Source organism: Ascaphus truei, chromosome 1 (genome assembly GCF_040206685.1).
Source record: "Ascaphus truei isolate aAscTru1 chromosome 1, aAscTru1.hap1, whole genome shotgun sequence".
Taxonomy (NCBI): domain Eukaryota; kingdom Metazoa; phylum Chordata; class Amphibia; order Anura; family Ascaphidae; genus Ascaphus; species Ascaphus truei.
In genome coordinates this window covers 492,277,041-492,296,985 of record NC_134483.1, presented here as the reverse complement: position 1 = coordinate 492,296,985, position 19,945 = coordinate 492,277,041, and the positions used below count along the sequence as shown (strand labels likewise).

Sequence of the window (19,945 nt, the reverse complement as noted above, 5' to 3'; positions counted from 1 at the left end):
GCAATCATTTGATGCCGCAACACTAAAGAAGGAGGAGGGTGGCACGAAGGAGGAGGCAGGAGGAGGTGACGGCCCGGTGAGACACCAAGGTAAGTGCTTATGGGTGGCGGATTTGTAATCGGCCAGTGAAGGTACTGTACAGAGAGCACAACAGTATATTTAAAGAATTTGCTCCTAACAAAAAAGGTTATGATGGAACCACCGTTTTTTTAAATTCATATAACAATTTAAAAAAAAAATAGTAACAATAAACCTTAAAGATAAAGAGCTTGAAATTTGTATTGGTTATTACTAAGTCCTTCCCGGCTTTGTGTTGTTAGAACTGGATTATTATCCTTTTTTTGTAAAGAGTGAGAATCTAGCGACATATATAAGAGCAATACTGCTAACTGCTGTGACACTCAACAGGTCAGTGTAAAAGTCTTAGTCCTATAGAAACGAGCTCTATAAAAGGAAAAATTGAGCCGCAAAGTCTTTGTCGCAACTCCTGCTGGAATATACCTGGGCCAGGCTGCATCTATGTAGTAATCTTAGTTGCACAATTTTTAGGTCTCCCTGTATCCATCTGCAACAAGATGAGGGTTTTATGAGCAAGTGGGAGGAGCTACATTTTGCATTTTGCCACAGGTCTATGTATTAAGAAATGTGCAGCTTCGCTACTTTTCTTGATGATTTTCTGGGTTAGTTTTCGCCAGCATCTTCAAAGTATTTTTTAGTGTGACATGCGCCAAATTCTACATTGGCACAGACCACTATCTTGATACATACACCTCAAAGTATTTTACCAAGTCTGTGTGAGCTGTAGTCCATTAAATATATCATACATATCTTAACAATAGAAATTCTATATGCTCATCTTATAACAATTTTTTTGGGGGGAGGTGTGGTGGGCGGGGGGGGGGGGTGGAGGAGGAGGAGGCAAATAGACAGATTGAAAGACATTAGAAAAAAATATTTTTGTTTATGTTTCAGAACAGATATATTCCACATTTTTCAGAGTCCAAGATTACATTCTTCTTCTCTGCAAGTTAATCCTTTGATCTTGCCCCTGTTGCCGCCATGGCTTAAAGTCAGTGGAGGTTACCATGTGATAGTGCCCCAATCGGCTTAAAAGTTTTAGGAATATTCTTCTACGCCTGAAAATCACCTCGTCGGCATGCTCAGCACCACGTGTGCTCAGATGGACATAGAGTTTGGTTAACTGATGTGCCACCTCCACTTTTAAAAACGGGGCTAAAAACACTGAACCCATCAATTTGCAGCTGTGTTTTAAATAGTAAGTCTTATGAGTCTTCAAATTATGTTCTATGGGGAAGTCTCACAATTTATCAATGGCCTTGAAATTTTTTCCAATTGAGCTTTGGCCTAGAGGCATCAAACGATAAGGGAACAAATTGGAATTAATTAATAAAAAAAGCATTATTTTAAGCAGTCAAGTCATCAATGTGTTACCTCATTAAAATAATGTGTAACTTGTGGATAAAATATATTGGAGCCAAGCATTAAAATAAATAATGCAATTTTACTTATTCTAATGCTGCTCGACAACCTCTATCAGGCAGTATCAGGCTACCACCAAGATTAAACAAAATTAATAATCACATACCCCTGGCTGGCAAGAACCCTATCTTGTCTATGTATATAATGGCCACTATATGCATATAGGTAAGATTACATAAACCAACTTTGAATAGGACATACAAATGTATTATTTTAACATTTCATAACATATTAACCCATAGTAGCCCAAGCAGTCATTAGCAACCCATGGTTACCTGGTCATCAAGGGCTTAATACATTCCTTGCACTACCCCCCCTCCCCGCCCCCCCCCCCCCCACACACACACACACCAAAGAGGCTTGTGAGGCTGTACAAGGTAACTTTAAAAAAATATTTAAAAATACTTGTAGCCTAGTGCCCCTGGTTATGTGTTCTCTGGCCTTGGCATGTAAGTGCAGGCAATGCTGGGGTTAAATCCCTTTCACATGGGCCAGTATGTGAGTCCGTTGGCACACTGAATAATTTGTTGCCCTAGCCAGGTGCAGGCTAGATGGCAGCAGGGAGCGTCATGCCTGGAGGGGGAGTTAATGGATCACACGTAGTGTGGTGTGACACTGGTTCCTCCTCTTAAACCTGCCCAGTTTGGGACAGCGTCAATAACCCCTCCCCAGGTATATAAGATGCTCCTTACCCAAATGTAGTGTTGTTGATTCATACCTGGGGTGCCCGATCTAAAGTTAAGAAAAGCAGACTAAGAAGGGACCATGTCTCTACCGTCCCGTCAGAGGGTCCGCGAATGGGCCTTGCAATGCCGAGCACCTCCCCGTCATGTGGTCGCCATCGGCCAGGTTCCAATGTCACTCTCCTTATATGATGTGTGCTTAACATTGCTGATGGGGTTCGCTGATGCCGCCTCTTAGATCTAGCCTGGGATTCCACCCTCCTATGGAGAGAGCTCACCCCAGGCTCCCAGAAGCGAAGGCTCAGGCCTCCTGTGAGCGTACAGGTAACAGCAGCATGCATAATCACTCACGATTTCCATTAGGCATAGGGAAAGGGGGTTACATTTATAATCAGATGACATATTGCTGTAGTTAACATATAAAAAAAAGTATAGTATAAAATACATCTTATAGTGTACTAATATATATATATATATATATATATATATATATATATATATATATATATATATATATATATATATATATATATATATGTATGTGTGTGTGTGTGCTTATATGTAGACTGGAGATGGCAGTGTTCTACCACTTGTGTCTTATTCTAAATAACAAAATTAAAAGTCTGTACATTTTTTGCCTAACTAATATACTAAACTTCAATATGATAATCATGTACACCTGTTCAAAAGTTGTTATAGGAAATAAAGATTAAGTTGGTATGAAAAATGTCTCCACTTAAACAAAAAGCTTTTCCAGAACTTTACTTTCATTAACATAACCAATGTTTATAAATTACCACAATAAAAGCAGGGATAAAAGCCTCCTTCATGCAACAAAGGCAGCTTTGTTCTAACCTAAAGAACATCCCTCATAGTAAGATTTCAATACAGAGAAATGCATGTAATATACAGCACAACCACAGTCGGTGCTGCAGTCTTGTGCACATTTACACTTTGGTTTCTGTGGAATGATTCAGCTATCAATGACCCTAAAATGAGACGTATGAAGCTGTATAAACTTGCTGAGTCACAAGAAGGACCGAGGGTCGAGTTAAATTGTATTAACTTCAACATTTTGGTCATGTGAATCACTGCCAAGGGAGTATTTAGCTAATGCAGTAGAGTGGCAGGCTGAGCAATAGCGAAGTCAGCTTAGAGATTTGAAGAGCTTTCTAGTCTTGGTTTGGACCTTGGAGATAATTATTTCATACTGTAGTTCACAATTTTCAAGGTGAAGAACTTTTTGTTTAGCACCAAAGCACAACCTACTTTTTTTTAAAATGGTTATATAAAACCATTATGGCATCTAGGCAACATTGTGGTGGTAAATTGACACATAGAAGAGCTTTCACTCGCCATCTTTTAGGTTTCTTGCTATGAAGTGTTTTTTGTGAATGTTTTTTTGTGGTGTTTTTCAGCTGATGAGCTGGGAAGCATCAATAAAAGGAATTGGCAGTGTTAAAAAGATGTAATTTATCATGATATGTCACTCTTTGTTTTTGAGATTCAAAGTTGTTCTAACCCCTATAAGCCATCACTCTAAACGTTAAACCATTTGTCCTCTTAAACAAAAATATTTTGTTTTACACTATAAAATGCATGGCCTAATGTTTAACCAGTATTTTACATAGGTGAGCATACAGTAAACTTTTCTGTGTAGGTATAAAAGAAAATTACTATAGCGTTAGAAGCAGGGCTGCCAAAAGGGGGGAAGAGCCAGAACAAGTGCCCTGGGCCTGGTGGCTGCGGGGGACCAGGCCAGCCCGGCCGGCGGGGGAAGTTGGGCCTGACTGCTTTGTCCGGCTGCTGGTCCTCTCGTTGTCGCCGGGCCCCAGCTCTCCCCAGCTGCGGGCCTCACTGTCCCTCTGACGTCAGCGCTGGCCAGCTTCAGGTGCACATCAGCATGAGAGAGGCCCGGCGTGGGACAGTGAGGGTGGCCTGAATCAGTGTGGGGGGGGCCGGCGTCAAAGGAGAGGACCAGCAGCCGGACAAAGAAGTACGGCTCTCCCCAGCTACGGGCCTCCCTCACTTTCCCGCCTCTTTCTAACGTCAACGTGCACTTCCGGCATGAGAGACAAGCCCACTGGGGAAGAGTGAGAGAGGCCCACACAGCATGGAAGAGCTGGGTCCTGAGATCATCCCCAAGGTAAGTGTGTTTTGTAAGTATTTGGGGGAGGCTCTTTGTGTTTGGAGGTGTTTATTTTTTTTGTATGTATTTGGGGGGTGGAGAGGATTGTATGTATTTTGGGGGTGCCGGGTTTGTATGTAGTTCGGGGGGTGGGGAGTTTTTTTAAATGTATTTGGGGGGTTAGGGAGGTTGTATGTATTTTGGGGTTGGGTAGAGTTTGTATGTATTTGTGGGGTGGCGGGTAGGGAGTTTTATTGTATCTATTTGGGGGGTGGGGAGGGTTGTAGGTATTTTGGGGTTGGGGGGGGGTTGTAGGAATTGGATGTGGGTGGGGTTTGTATGTATTTTTGGGGTGGGTTTTTGTATTTGGCGTAGGTGGGGATTTTTGTTTCTATTTTGTGGGGTGGGGGTAATTATTGTGTGTGTGTGTGTGTGTGTGTGTGTGGTGTGTGTGTGTGTGTGTGTGTGTGTGTGTGTGTGTGTGTGTGTGTGTGTGTGTGTGTGTGTGTGGCCTGGCAGGGAGGGAATGAGTCTGAGCAGGGATGATTAAGGGAACAGGATTGAATGAGAGGGGGGGTAATTGATGAAGGGGGGAGGATGAGAGGCCGTGAGGAGGAGAGAGGCGTGAGCAGGGAGAGGGGGTAAGTGTGAGACGGGGAGAGAGAAATACCTGGGATGTGGTGGGAAAAATTAGGTGTGAAATGGGGGGCTCGCAAGACCGCTGACACGGTGGGGGGAAGGGGAGGCTGTCGGAGCTCTAGTCCTGGGCCCTCATCTTTTCTTTCTTCCTTTCCAGTTATTCTTAAGTAAAGCTTTTCATCTGCTAATACTGTATCTTTGAAATGTGGGAAAAGTATTTTGGTTGTATATTTTTCTGCCAAGTTAATGTGAATTTGATCATTTTTTCTTGTGAACTGTCAAGGACACTTTAGAAAGGAACATGTGTGCTTTCAAGAGCTCCGTACAATATAATTGCATTACAAAGCACTATCATGATGTTCCTTTAAAAGATATAGCAACCTAAAATGGATCTACATTTCTCCAGGACCACTACGGCTTCAACTACATCAATTGTTCAGAAATTCTTGGGACAATGTGAATTGCTGTGTGAATTACAATCAATATTTATAGTGCAAGTAACAAAGGATTTTTTTTTTATATATTAAAATGAACTGCAAATATAATTGTGCTCAACAGTTGTGTACATTCAAGTAACATGTTTATCTCCTATTTTCTTAGTCAAGGTGAAGCGAGTATTATTCTCAATAGCTTGTCTCAGATCTTTTCCGCTAGATAAATAAAAATGTACCATCTGCTATCCATTTGATGACTTACATTTTGGTTGTTGTCAGTAATTATGTTAGTTGGCGTTAAACGTATGTACAATGTATACTGCCAGTTAGAAGGATGCAAAGATAGACTATGTAAAAAAAAAAATACAACACAGAGAGCAGCATGATATGCGATATGAGATTACAGTTGAACATTTACTAATTGGAAGTATCTGAATTGACCATATGCTGTATAAAGTAAAATAAAGATGCCTGTGCTGATAGCGATGTACATTTTCCTCGTATCACAGACAGAGGGGTTGCTCTAACAATTAGATTTTTTTTTCTCCCCAAAATACACTGATTCAGTATGGAGTTACTGTAGTCATATGCTGAGATGCTGAGATGCTCACATGTATTGGGATTTGTTGTTGAAAGGGTGGAGAGCACAAATTGTTATTAGTAAATACAGGCGTGGTTACATAGTTAAATAGTTCCATAGTAGATGAGGTTGAAAAGACACATGTCCATCAGTTTAACCTATGCTAAATATAGACGACAGTTATCCTATATTTGTATTTACAGTATTTTAATCCGTAGGATGGCAAAAAAAAAACCAACACCAGTGAAACAGCATTGGATGATGTCTCATAAGGGGAAAATGTAATTATTTCCTGACTCCAAATAATAAGATTACTCCCTGGATCAACATCCTTTCCATGTATACTTATTTGGTATATCCCTGTATTCTTTTCCTTTCTAAAAAGATATCCAAGCTTTTTTTTTTTTTAAACATATCTACTGTATCTGCCATAACAGTCTCCATGGGTAATGAGTTCCACATTTGAACTGCCCTTGCTGTAAAGAACCCTTCTTTTGTTGCTCAGGAAATCTCCTTTCCTCCAACCTTAAGGGATGACCCAGTGTTGTTTGTAGAACCCTTGTCATGAATAGTTATTTTGAAGGCTCCTTGTATTGTCCTCAAATATTGTATATAGTTTTCATATAACCTCTAAAATGCCTCTTCTCTAATGTAAACAAATCTAAATTAGCTAGCCTCTCGTCATAAATCAGATTTTCCATCGCCTTTATTAATTTTATGGCTCTTCTGTGCACTTGTTCTACTTCCATAATGTTTTTTTTTATGAAGTGGTGCGCAAAGCTGTATTCCATATTCATAATTATGCTTACTTCCCTTTTCATCAATTCCCATTTAATGCAAGATAAGATATTATTTGACTTTTCAACTTCTTTCTGACATTGGGCACTATTGCTAAGCCTGCTGTCTATAAGCACTTCTAAAGCATTCTCCAACAATAATTCACCCAATTTTTCCCCATTTAATTTATTAGTCGCCTGTAAATATTTTTTTCCTGAAAGCATAATTTTACATTTATCCGTATTAAACCTAATCTGCCATTTACTTGCCCAAGTTTCTAGTCTATCCAAGTCCTTCTTGAGAGAAATTACATCCTGCTCTAATTTTACTGCATTTCACAATTTAGTGTCATCAACAAAGATGAAGACTTTACTCGCTATGCCAACCTCAAGGTCATAAATGAAGAAGCTAAAAGGCAGGGGTCCCAGTACCGATCCTTGAGGTACTCCACTCACAACTTAACCCAACCTGAAAAGGTTTTATTTATGACAACTCTCTGTTGTCTAGCCTTCAACCAGTTTTCAGTTCAGGTGCAAATATTTTTTACTGAGTCTAATTTCCTTTATTTTTTACACTAACCTCTTGAACCGTATCATAAGCCTTTACAAAATCTAAGTAGACCACATCTACTTGCCTCCTCAAAAAAACTAATAAGGTTCGTTTGGCACGTCCTATCCTTCATAAATCCATGCTGACTATTACTAATAATTTTGTTATTCATTAGGTGTTGCTGAATATTATCCCATACTAAACCTTCAAGTAGCATCCCCACTATTGATGTTAGGCTTACAGGTCTGTAATTCCCCAGGTGTCATGTAGCTCCCTTTTTAAATATAGGCACCACATCTGCTTTACGCCAATCTTGCGGTACAGAACCTGTGGAAATGGAGTCATTGAATATTAAATGTAATGGTTTGGGTATTGCTGAACTTAACACCTTAATGACTCTTGGATGTATGCCATTGTGTCAGGTGTTTAATTTAATTTTATTAAGCCACCTATGAACTTCTTCCTCCGTTAACCAATTGTTCATTAATATGGAGGTTGTGGCTTCCTCCTGCGGCACTACTATTGAAATTTGATACTTCTCTGGTAAACACAGAGGCAAATAATTTTTTTAATAACACTGCTTTGTCCTTATCTCCAATAATCTGTCTGCCCATCTCACACTAAAAGGGCCCTATAGTTTCTTTTCTACATTTTTTGTTATTAAGGTACTTAAATAACTTTTTAGGGTTGATCTAACTTTCTATTGCAATCCTTTTTTTAATTTTTATATTTTTTCTAATTTGATGGCCCTTTTGCAACTTTTGATACATTCCTCTTAATTCTGATTGATGCCTTCGTCCCTTCAGACTTTACGGGGCCTATTCTAGTAGGTTTGATAACTTTGCTGCTATCTCGAATGGTTTGGCATTTTCCCATCGAACGGTTTGTTTGTGTTATAACGTTATTCAGAAAGAATCTGAAACCCTCTCAAACCATGAGGTAGGAAAACGCCAATACCGTTCAGCGTAGCAGCAATGTGACCTCAGCTTTTTTTTAAGTGTTCCCCCTGCGATTTTCTCGCAATCTGAGCTGAACAGAGAGAGCTGCCACTCCCTGCACTGCTCTCACAGGCGATCGCAGTGTTTTTATTTACATTTTAATACTAGTGTGCTTGAGCAGGGGCTCTCTGGAGTTGAGTAGCATTAATTTCAGGTCCGGGGATCCCCTTGCTTCCTGAGTTACAGGCCCCGGTATTGGGTGCCGGTATCTCCTATGCGTTTAAATGTCCCGGTCATGTGACGCAGGGGGTTTAAACATTGCAGAGGGATACCGGCACCCCATACTGGGGCCTGTAAATCAGGAAGCAGGGGGGCCCCGGACCTGAATTCAATGTGGTTCAGCTCCGGAGACCCCTGCTCCAGCACACTAGTATTTCAATAAAAACAGCTTAATCACCTTAGTGGCTAGCCTCTAAGGCAGCAAAGGAATGGAAGCAGGCACACGGTCTTTCTAAAGGTGCAGATTATTGTGCCACCAAAGGTCCTTTGGTGGCACAATAAACTGCACCTTTAGAAAGACCGTGTGCCTGCTTCCATTCCTTTGCTCGAGTACTTCTGGGATGTCTGGACCTCCCTGGATACAGCGCACCGGCAGATAAGTACCCCCCTCCAGCACCTACCAGCGGTGTGCATGTGCTTCTATATATAGCCTCTAAGGCAGGCCTGCACAACAGAGGGAAGAGAGGAGGGGGAGAGGGGGGAGTGGGGAGAGAGGGGGGAGTGGAGAGGGGGGGAGCAGAGGGGAGGGGGAGAGCGGAGAGGGGAGAGAGCAGAGAGAGGAGGAGAGGGGAGGACAGGGGGGGAGGGGGAGCGGAGAGAGGGGGGAGCAGGGAGAGAGGGGAGCGGAGAGAGAGGGGAGAGGGGGAGAGCGGAGACGGGAGAGAGGAGCGGAGAGGGGGGAGGAGAGGGGGAGAGCGGAGAGAAGGGGAGAGCGGAGAGAGAAGGGGAGAGGGGGGAGCAGAGAGAGAGGGGGGAGCGGAGAGAGAGAGAGGGGGAGTGGAGAGAGAGGGGGAGCGGAGAGAGGGGGAGAGCTGGGAGGGGGCAGCAGAGGGAGAGAGGGGGAGCCGAGAGAGGGGGGAGAGCCAGGAAGGGTGGGGGCAGCAGAGGGAGAGAGGGGTAGCAGAGGGAGAGGGGGAGCAGAGAGAGAGAGAGGGGGAGTGGAGAGAGAGAGAGGGAGCAGATATTTATAAACATATAAAACATGAAATCCCGGGAAACGCCGGGTATATAAGCTAGTATTTAATAATTAAGGGAGTAATTCTATATAGTCTGAAGTGGCTGTTCAGTAGAGATGGGTATCCGCAACGGATCGGCCGGTTCCTTTTGGTCCATGGATTTCATCGGATCAGTGTCAAGAAGGGCGATTTGCGGATTTTTTTCTCATCATTACCAATACACTCCGCAGATTCCGCAACCTGTGGACGGATTTATAGAATCCAGTCCCGGATTCAGCAATCCGTTTGCAGATTTTTTAAAATCCGAACATTGTTAAGTACCCGCCAACGGATTGCTCAATTGGCAGATTGTATTCTACAAACTCGTCCACGGGTTGTATCCAATGTCGGGTTTTGATGAAACTGCCAAAATCCATTTGCGAATTTTACACAGTGAAAATCCTGGGAATGGACATCTCTACTGTTCAGGACTTCAGTGCAGATTTTTGGCTAAAAACAGCCTAACTGGTAGCTTTGGACTGTGATGGTTAAGACCCTAAACGTGCTACTGCTTAGTTCACTGGGACCGGCCCTTTAAATGACAACTAAGCACTTTCAGTAAATGCAACCATATTTGTGAAAAATTCTTCATGTAAATAGGAGATAATACAATAAATATGTTGTGGCCAACGCTATTATGAATAAAATATACAGAGTACATATATTGGGCTTAAAAGTGCAAAGCTAAAGGAAAGTACAATACCAGGACATATTGCAGGGTAAAAGAAGCATTCTGTCTCAGTATCTTACTGTAGAGCAGAAATAACATGGAGCAAACAGAGGAGTATATTGCACATATGACCATGTCACGTAGAGATGCCATTTCTCCATCTTATAAACCATGGGTAATATAACAATGTCATACTTATGGCGACATAACCCTTATCAAATATATGAAGTTTGATGATAAAGTTTATTGTACATGTAGCACCACGAGCAGAATCAAGTTTAATGTGCATTTCAGTGTACTTTATGGAAAACTTGATCTATAGCCCCCAGAGTGTACTGATTTCAGAGAATTCTAATTATAGCTGAGTATCCTTTAAAATGTGTAAATGGTTTACGTAATGAGGAGGTACTGAGACACATTAAGAGTATTGTGATATATCTTGCCTATTCGCTTTTCGCCTTTTCTTCCTAATACAGTTTTCAGGTAAAAATGAATGTTCTTGAAACATAAGAAGAGCAGTGCTTATCGCATTTGTTCCAGTTTCTTTGGATCCACAGTCATTCCATTCTGTCTCAGTTATCTTTGAATTCCACTCAGTTTTAAGGAGAAGTTGAACACACAAAGGTTGCCTTTTACTTTATTTTCAGTGCTTCAGTGCTTCATAAATCATATTGGCATGTCACGTGGTTACATTCCTGTGCTTTTTGGTTCTGTTGGATGGATTGGAAAAGTTACACTTGGAGGTGGTTTTGCTAAAGTATTTTGAAGTGTGCATTTTTGTGTGTGTATTGCATGATATATAATGTATATATACACCATAATTCACCATTATATATACATTTTTCTTTGATTTACATTTGGTTTCTCATTTTGGTTTTATCTCTTTTACTGGGACGATACTGTAGAATCTTCTAAGCAGGGTTCTATATCTCCAGCACAGGTCGCATATCAAATTCTTAAAAAATTAAGTAAGACAAATGTATAGTGTTAAAGACCACAGCATAACTTTTATTAACATATTACATTTAGCATCAGACCTCCCTCGCTTATCAGCCAGAATGTAACGTAACATCAATTGTGTATACTGTAACACTCAATATCTTATCCATATACGGCCTCTAACAGCTGCGACTACCAAACAATAATAATTAAAAAAAATGATAAATATTTAGTAGTAGAGTAGATTTTTTGGTTGGGCGAGTAGATTTTTGGGTGATTTGTCGAACACTGCATATACATATATAGGCATACGATCACACAATAAACACACAGAGCAACACAGAAGAACAGTTTACTGATAACAATATATATATATTATGGCTACTGGTTACAGCTACCCACTTGCCACGCACGGCTGTAACCCACCCTACCAATGTTCCCACTCTGTACACAGTCCTCACGGTACCCTATGAGTCCCTCGGCACTCTACTCCCTTAGTATCCCCAAGGTTATAGCCCCACCCTATATGTGTGGTCAGCGCTGCCACTGTACTGAGTGTGTTGGTGCACTTTGGTGAAGGTACCTAGCAGTTTGGATCACTATACAGCTATCTGGAACACATAGTGTTCAATAAGTATCGTTACCCTACACATTTGGGGATTTTTATCGATGCACTTGTATGCATTTTTTTTTGTGTTTCGTCGGTTTTTATAGCATAGATTATTAAAGTTTTGTTATTTTTAGTTAGTAGTGCGACCATTTTGTCTGTGTATCCTATACTAGGATTTGGCTATCCATTGCCATATACCTTCATTGACATCACAACTCTTTTGTCATTTACTTTGAGTGCAACTACATGGCTGTATATAATCTCCTGATTATTTGTGTGGTTCCTATTTGTTTCCCCCTTGCACCAGGTAATTTGTGGTTCTATGTTTGTTGGTCTGGTGCAACGACGTATATTTGTGTGTTTGTGTCCCTCACTGTACAGATACTACAGGGCTGTGTCCCTATCCTATGGGCCGGTCCCTGCAGCAACCACAAGTTGAGGGGAGTTGGGGCCTAACTGTTGCCTACGGAGGTGATTCTGACCTGACTCCTGCACATACCTCCTACCCCTATCTAGTCCCAGCACCGACTGCCTGTTCTTCCTGAGCACGCCAAATGTATATTTTCCCAAAGCAGCGGATCTGGCTGCGCGAATGCCCTGGCGTCATGTGGTTACATGCCCCTATGCCTTCTGGGGGCTGTAGTCCCTTATGGAGCCTTCCCTATTGGCCGCCACGTGCGCCTATCATACTGCGCATGCATGACACTGTAATGGCCGCCGGCTGTGTTCTGCACATGCGCGAACGCTACGCAAGATGGCGGCCCCCTGCAGAGAGGACCGCCGGAGCTTTGGCGATGCAGTTGCTGCTCCGATGCTGCGCTGGCACCCGCGGCACACTATGCCCGCTCCCCCGCTGTAGCGGAGGTAAGGGGGAAGAAACTGGGAACTGGGGGACACGAGGGGCCCGGGGTTACATCAGTAATAATAAAAACATAATTGGGAGGGGTTAAATTATTTTAAATAATGTCACCCAACTGCTCACACGCTTCCTTATAAACCCCCTCAGATTGAATCCTCAATTTTGGCCGCGCACCAAACCAAAGGCTGTCACATGGACCAAAATGAAATATTATTTAAAAACTGGTCAAAACAGTCGCTCCCGCCTCACCTCCCCGTAGCATAAACAGCCAGTAAATAATTACAGGGACCACAAGGACATGCTGTCTCTTGTCTGAAAGACAATTACAGTATACAGTACATTTTGTTTCGGAAGACCATCATTTTGTAGCTTATACAAGCTATATACAATTCTGTAAATGCACTATGAAGAAATCATTTTATAATATTTTTCTGCACTGGAAATGTAAAATGGCTGCTATTATTAAATCATCATCATCATAAATCCAGATTTTGATTTTGGTAACCATTAAATTAACTCCCAGTGAACCACAAAAATAGGTGAAACATGTAAAGTCAACCATTTAGTTTGAAAACCGAAGAAAAGCAGGAAGCAGCTGATTATTGGATAGCATAGCATACCTAATCAGAATGTGTTATTACTTTAGTTTCAATTTCTGGGGATATTGCTGATTTAGGATATCCAGAATAACTGAAGATTGTTAATGGGAGAAAGTGGAATCTGGGACAAAGGCCCAAATAGGGAAGAAAATCTTTCAGATAGTAGGGTAAAAAAATGTAACCCCGATTCCCCCCACCCAATCTCACATAGGGTCTCCTACGGGAAATGCTACTCCTGTTACATGGCTTTGTGTTTTGCATACCTGCTGGTTACAGGGGGCCCAGGGTCTCCCTCATGGGGGTAAAGGGGAATAACAGGACAGTCTTCTGGGGTCTTGCCCAAATTGTACTCACAGGTGCAGCGCCTCCATCTAGTGCAGCCCCCAGATGTATGGGGTGAAGTCTCTGCAAAAGAACTTTCGTCCCCCTCCTCCCAATATACTTCAGTCTCAGGCCAGGAGGTATAGGTAAAAAGCACAGGATACTTTATTTGGGTTCCTTGATTCAGCAGCCTCAGATCACAGCAGTTCTTCGGGTATCCACCCTCAGGATGTCCCTGAACCAACTCCCAGGCAAGGGCACCGAGAGCAGTTCTTGCTCTTCCCCAATCCCCTTGTGGGATAGGAGGTATGGTTCACCCACACTCCCCGGAGGGAGGGCCTCAAGCTTGCCAGAGCCCTGCCAGCTTGGTATGGGTAACCTGTCTCTATCAAAGGTAGAGACCAATTGGCTAAATCAGGACGTACAATGCATTAAGTACAGCTCCAGTAAGCACCACCCCTGTGTCTCTAATTGGACACAAGGCCTAATGACACTACCTTCACTGACTCACTGCACTGCATGTGTGGAGAAAACCCATGATTGCTCCTGGCACCTGCCCTTACTAGGAGGAAAACAGACCTGTAGTCCAAAACTACCCAGGGCTACAAGGATAATGAGGTTTTTTTTGTAGGTAAAAGAAGCAAAAAACACAAATAAGAAACTAAAATTAAAGACAGAAAGCAAGGAGAGAGTAAGAGATTAGTTTAGTGGTAAGACCTAGGGCATGTCATACATATATTAGTATGATTTGTCCTGCTCATCAAATAAAACACAACTATGGAGGACTTCAAAGTATAACAGCAACACATATTCCATTTATACATTGAGGCACATGTACTGGAACATTTCCTTGTAAGACACCATATTTGATTGCATGTGTAGACTAGCTGGTCTAGACTGCCTCTCTGCATCCTGTCATAGAAGTCCTGATAGACCTGCAGGCTGTGATAGGTTAATCCTGGGGCTTTGACCCCCTCAGGCTGCTCTCTGATTGATAGGAGAGGTGGTGTCGTCATAGTGGCTGTGTGTAGCCAATCGTGGTGCATACACTATGCCCTCCTTTCCTTGGTGTCAGGGAGGAGTGCCAAAGTGGGTAGTCAGTTCTGGTCTGGATGTTGTTGAGACTGGAAGGGCTGTGAGTTTCTCCCATCAGGGATGAGCATGCCCCCAGCCACTTAGGGGGCTGGGAGACCAAATAAATTCAACAAAGGCCTCTCTACTATCAGAGGTCCCGCACCATCCAGAGTCTGGGGACCTTTCTATTCATCTGCACCGCTGTATATACCATTATAAGTGACTGCACAAATAAAGCTTCCGTTTTATATACCACTGCCTGGGGTCATTTGGGCAGGGAGTATGGATGAATTATGTTCCAGTGGGGACTGTCTCCAAACAATCCAGGAGCTACTGGAACTGGAGGCGCTGACACCTTGAAGAACAACCAAATGCCTGTCCTGGTCTCCTCAACATCGCAGACCAACTCAGCTCTCCTGACACTCACCGGTTATGCCAGCATCATAATACCTTGTAGCAGACATAACATCTCCCAGAGAGAGAGGGGGGTGGAGGGGGGGGGGACGGAACCGTGCTACACATGTATGAAACCACATATGGTTTTTGTATTGATTACATACTGTTTTCATTTGATGTTATAGTTTTGCAACTGAAATATCTCATACTTCCACTAGAGTTGCACACGAGACTGAGGTCTAGAAAATGGTTTTGGTTGAACATTACAATGTGTATAGTAATGACATTAAAAGACCTGGTAATAACCACTGGAGAACTTTAAAGCTTTGTAGGAATGTGCCTATGATTGCTTAGAAGAGAACCACACATTTAAGGGATTATTTAGTTGAGAGAGATGAGCGGCCATATTATACTCCTGCATGCACGCACGCAACAGCAATGAGGCATCCTCAGATGTGGAAACTGCGTGATTTGTAATTAATTGTATTTTGGGTAGGAATGTTTACCATTCTCCTAACGGGAAAGCCTTTGCCATTAAGGACAGTATTAATTGTGAAACCATTGTGTCCCTGTCGGTTGGCATAAATTGTTCAGACGTCATGCATATTAGGATCAGGTTCATTGAGCATAAATAGACCATCAATATAGTAAACACTGAAACAATGAGGTATACTTTTACTAAGATTAGAGTGCAAGGCATTGAACATGTTCTGCCTTCCAGCACATCTAGAAATAACAATGTAAAACTGCTGAATAGAGAAGCATTCTGGATCTTTACTCTGAATTTCACGATCCTTGTTCATATCCTCGTTATAAATGATGATTTTTAACTTGCATGTTTTTTGGAATGTTGATTGTGTCCTAATGGGGGTTCCCTTAAACACCTTAAACCTTTCTTACCTTCCATTTTACCATAGGATCTTGTGAGTAAATATTTCTTCATTTATTTTGGACTTATGTTCTGCTATTATTGTTGTTTGATTTTTGTTAACATAGAGATCCTTTTTGAATGCAGACTTCAGCATGGGGTGCTTCTCTCTCTCTCTCATTTTTAATTTGTTTCACTATATACACAAAAATTATAAGACTAAAAAAATGTGAGTCAAATGTAATATCTTGATCATATTTTCTCTAAATTATTTTTTTATTCTTTTTTGCAGCCATTAAACTGGACAGAGTCAGCGTTAAAGGATATTTAGTTTGGTCCCTACTTGACAACTTTGAGTGGATAAGTGGCTATAGCGCCCGTTTTGGACTCTTTCATGTGGATTTTCATCGGATTGATCTGCCAAGGACCCCATACATTTCAGCTATAGAATATAGCAAGGTTGTTAAAAGAAACGGATTGACTAAACCAATGGAATGTTTTGGTTCTCCCCATAACAGCTAATACAGTATGTCTTTTATTGTGATTTAACAATACACAGAAATGGGAATTTGTATAGATGTATGATTGTCCTGGAACAGGAATTTCCATTTCTGCTCCGTCTGTTTACCCCCCCCCCTCTGTCCCCCCTTTTGCAGCTCTGCCTGCTAGCTTATTTGGATGTGAGATTTCCCTGCAGTTTCACTCCTAGTGCAGATGGATTGGATACATTTAGATACTTTTCTCTCTCTAGTCTGCTAGGCCCTGGTTGCCCTGGCAACTTCTCTAGTCCTCCAAGTTAAATGGACGTTTCCTTTCTCCCCTGTCTGTTTTCACAGGTAGTTTAGCCCTGACCCTATTCCTGTGTTACAAGCAGTACTCACTTCCTTTTCCTTCCTGACACTGGCTGATTGAGTATTCCTGCTATATCCCCCTTGGCAAGGCCATTTCCTTTTTACCTACCTCTGATTATAAAGCATCCACACAGAGAAGCACTCTCTCACCACACCATACCATCCACAAGTGCCTGCATATGATTGATGCTTTCCCAATAAAGTGAAGAAAATATAGCAGAACTTGGTGTGCTTTGGAAAGGGGGCCGAGTTAAGCTAACTGGAGCTTTTCACATATCACACGTGACCCTGGTTCCAGGATAATGATTTATAGATTATTTTGACATGTATTCTTCAACATATTCGCTATTATGACAGCACAACTGTGATTTTTCTTGTTAAGGTTTTACTTTTTTTGTTATTCTTTGTACAGGTGGATAAATGATAACTATGCAACGATTTAAATTGCAGAGTGAACGTAAAATGTATTTAAGAGTCAACAAATAATTTTCTGTGTGACACTAAATATATGTATGTATATATTTTTAAATGAGCTTCATCTATATGCCAGTTTGGTGAAATAAATATTTGTAATGCTGGCATGTTGACTTACTAAAGAAAAGTGACCATCTGCATCCCCATACTAGTTTTGAAAGGCCAGCTTTCCTTGCCAAAGATTTATAATACAAAGGGCAGTTCAGTAATTAGTGCCATAAATTAGTGTTGCCATGAGGTTAAAATAATAAAAACCAACAGCCCCTGCAGTATTTCAATTAATGTTATTTTTAATTACTCGTATTAGCATTTGAGAACAAATGAGATTGGTTTTGACTGTCAAGAAAATAGGGTTTGATGCCTTGGAGATGAAATTGTAAGTTGTTAATTGTGCTTAAAACTGCTAATATGATGGTGTACATAAATCTGTAAGGTCATCTCTATACTACTGATTATGGTACTGTATATGTTTTATTGCATAGAGAGATACAAATATATTGAACCTGTTAAGGAGTTAGTATTTTTTTTTTTTGCTTGACATTAAATAAAAATACCTGTGGGTGACTTTAAAATTAGGAATGATTTATTATATTTAAGCATATGCCCCCACCATGAAAGATGTGCTTAGTGCTTTCATGTTAGAATGATGAGAGGAAGACAATATCACCAGGTTATGGGGCATGCAAATCTACTTTTTTTAATGGAGTGGTGCAAATGGGTAGCACTCCATCATAGGACATTATAGAACTGAAAACAGTACAGTACAGAAAAGAGCTACCAAATTAATACGGGGGATGTAAGGAATGACTTATGAGGAGAGGATAGCTACATTAGATTTGTTTAGATAAGAAAATATGCATCTTAAGTGGGGATATAACTATTGACAAATATATTCAGGGTCAATACAAGGAGAACTATTCATCCCAAGAATGGTACAAATTAGATCTTTAAAAAAAAATGGAAGGTATACATGGATATACCAAATAAGTGTGATAGCAAAATTCACAAAACTGGTGAGTAGGCAGCAGCGTGATAATTGACTCTCTCTTAAAAGGCCTTACCCGGCGATTTCTTTAAGCTGCAGAGAGAGCTGCTCAGAGAGAGCCGCCTCTCCCTGCGCAAATCTCACCCGCGGTCAAAAGTTTTTAATATAAATTTTAATACTAGTGTAGATGAGCAGGGGGTCTCTGGAGCAGAACCGTGTTGATTTCAGGTCTGGGGACCCCCTGCTTCCCGAGATACAGGCCCTGTTATGGGGTGCCGGTCATAGCAGCTATCCGCTATGATAATGAAGCTGTTTTAATGATATTTTTACTAATAGTGTGCATGAGCAGGGGGTCTCCTGAGATGATTTCAGCCTCAGGGACCCCCTGCTTCCCGAGTTACAGGCCCTGGTATTTAAATCCCCTGTCACGTGACGCGGACGATTTAAAAATGGTGGCGTTACCGGCACCTGATGCATACCAGGGCCTAGGAAGCAGGGGGTCCCTGAGGCTGAAATCAAAGCGGTTCAGCTCAGGAGACTCCCTGCTCTCAAACACTATTAATAAAAATTACATTAAAGCAGATTCATTACCTTTAGCGGCTATCTGCTAAGGCAATGAAGGGGTTAAGACAGCTTTATTGGGGGCAGAGGGGGTGAGTGAAGGGGGTTGGATTGACAGATGAAGAAAGAAGATAGAAGATTAAAGAAAAGAAAGAAATAATGACAGAAGAAGATAGAAGAAGGTGATAGAAGATAAAAGAATGAAGAATTTTGTTACCTGTTCCGGATCTACAAGGTGGATGGCTTTGGATTGATTTTGATGACGTCGCGGTTCGAGAGCTTGCAGAAACGCCGGAATTCGGATGGCCAATGCTTCTAAAGGTAAGAAAAATATTGAATGTATGTAATTTAATTTTTTCAGGTTTTTTTTATTGTATTTGTTTCTTTTTATGTTTTTCATTGCCCATTGACTGATAATGTATTAATCTGTGCCCCTTTAGGGTACAGATAAATACAGTGACAGCCAATGCATTTTTTCTATTGATTGTTGTTTTTTATATTTCTGTTTATTGTTTGGCTTAAATTGTTTGTAATTTGGACAGCTTGTTTTTATTTCATTTTCTGATTTATTTTTTTTGTGTGTTTTTAATTAATTATTTATTTTGTTGGCTACTGGTTTTAATTGATGTGTTGGCTACTGGTTTTACTAATTAATTGATTTGTTGGCTAGTGGTTTAAATTAATTAATTAATTTGTTGGCTAGTGCTTTTATTTCTTGAATAGCTTGCATGGCTAGTGGTTTTATTTCTTGAATAGTTTGCTTGGCTAGGTGTTTATTGAATTGTATTCTTATGTTTTGGAATAACAGATTTTTTTATTTGCTGTTTTGGGGATAGATAAATGTTATTGATGTGGCTTACTATTAGGCTTTTTAGTTATTTTATTGTTGGTGCTTGTGTATATATTTTATTATTGTGTATTTTTTTTCCCTTCATTCTTTATGAATAGGCTGCCCATTGACTGCTATAGTGGCGCATGCCCATATTATATGGGCATGATATACCACTGTACCAATCAATGGGTACAGGGTGGGTATAGTGGGCCCGGGTGGGTGGTTAGGTCTCCCTGGTGGGTTGCGGGGGAGGGTGGGTTAGCCCTTTAATTACTATAGAGGTTAAGGGGTTAGGGGCCATTATATTATATTTTTTATTCTATTGTTTCTGGCAACGGAGGACATGGGCAATGATGATGATGATGAGGACGCACTTCATGCTGGCAGGGGTGAGTGCAAGTTTT

At 41.2% G+C, this 19,945-nt stretch overlaps 1 protein-coding gene across 8 annotated transcripts in view; it reads left to right on the top strand.

The window, feature by feature from the left end:
* The window catches only part of LOC142464908 (cytosolic beta-glucosidase-like), a 151,186-nt gene that overhangs the window by 58,883 nt on the left and 72,358 nt on the right, over positions 1–19,945 (top strand). For 4 of the 8 annotated variants that reach the window (XM_075568574.1, XM_075568583.1, XM_075568592.1 and 1 more), the window contains exon 6: positions 16,131–18,402. In XM_075568574.1, coding sequence (XP_075424689.1) covers positions 16,131–16,360 — 230 coding nt within the window. In that variant the 3' untranslated portion in view covers positions 16,361–18,402. Of the gene's footprint in view, positions 1–16,130; positions 18,409–19,945 lie in introns of those variants that run through there. The other 4 variants (XR_012787753.1, XM_075568601.1, XM_075568624.1 and 1 more) reach the window with 3 other exon arrangements.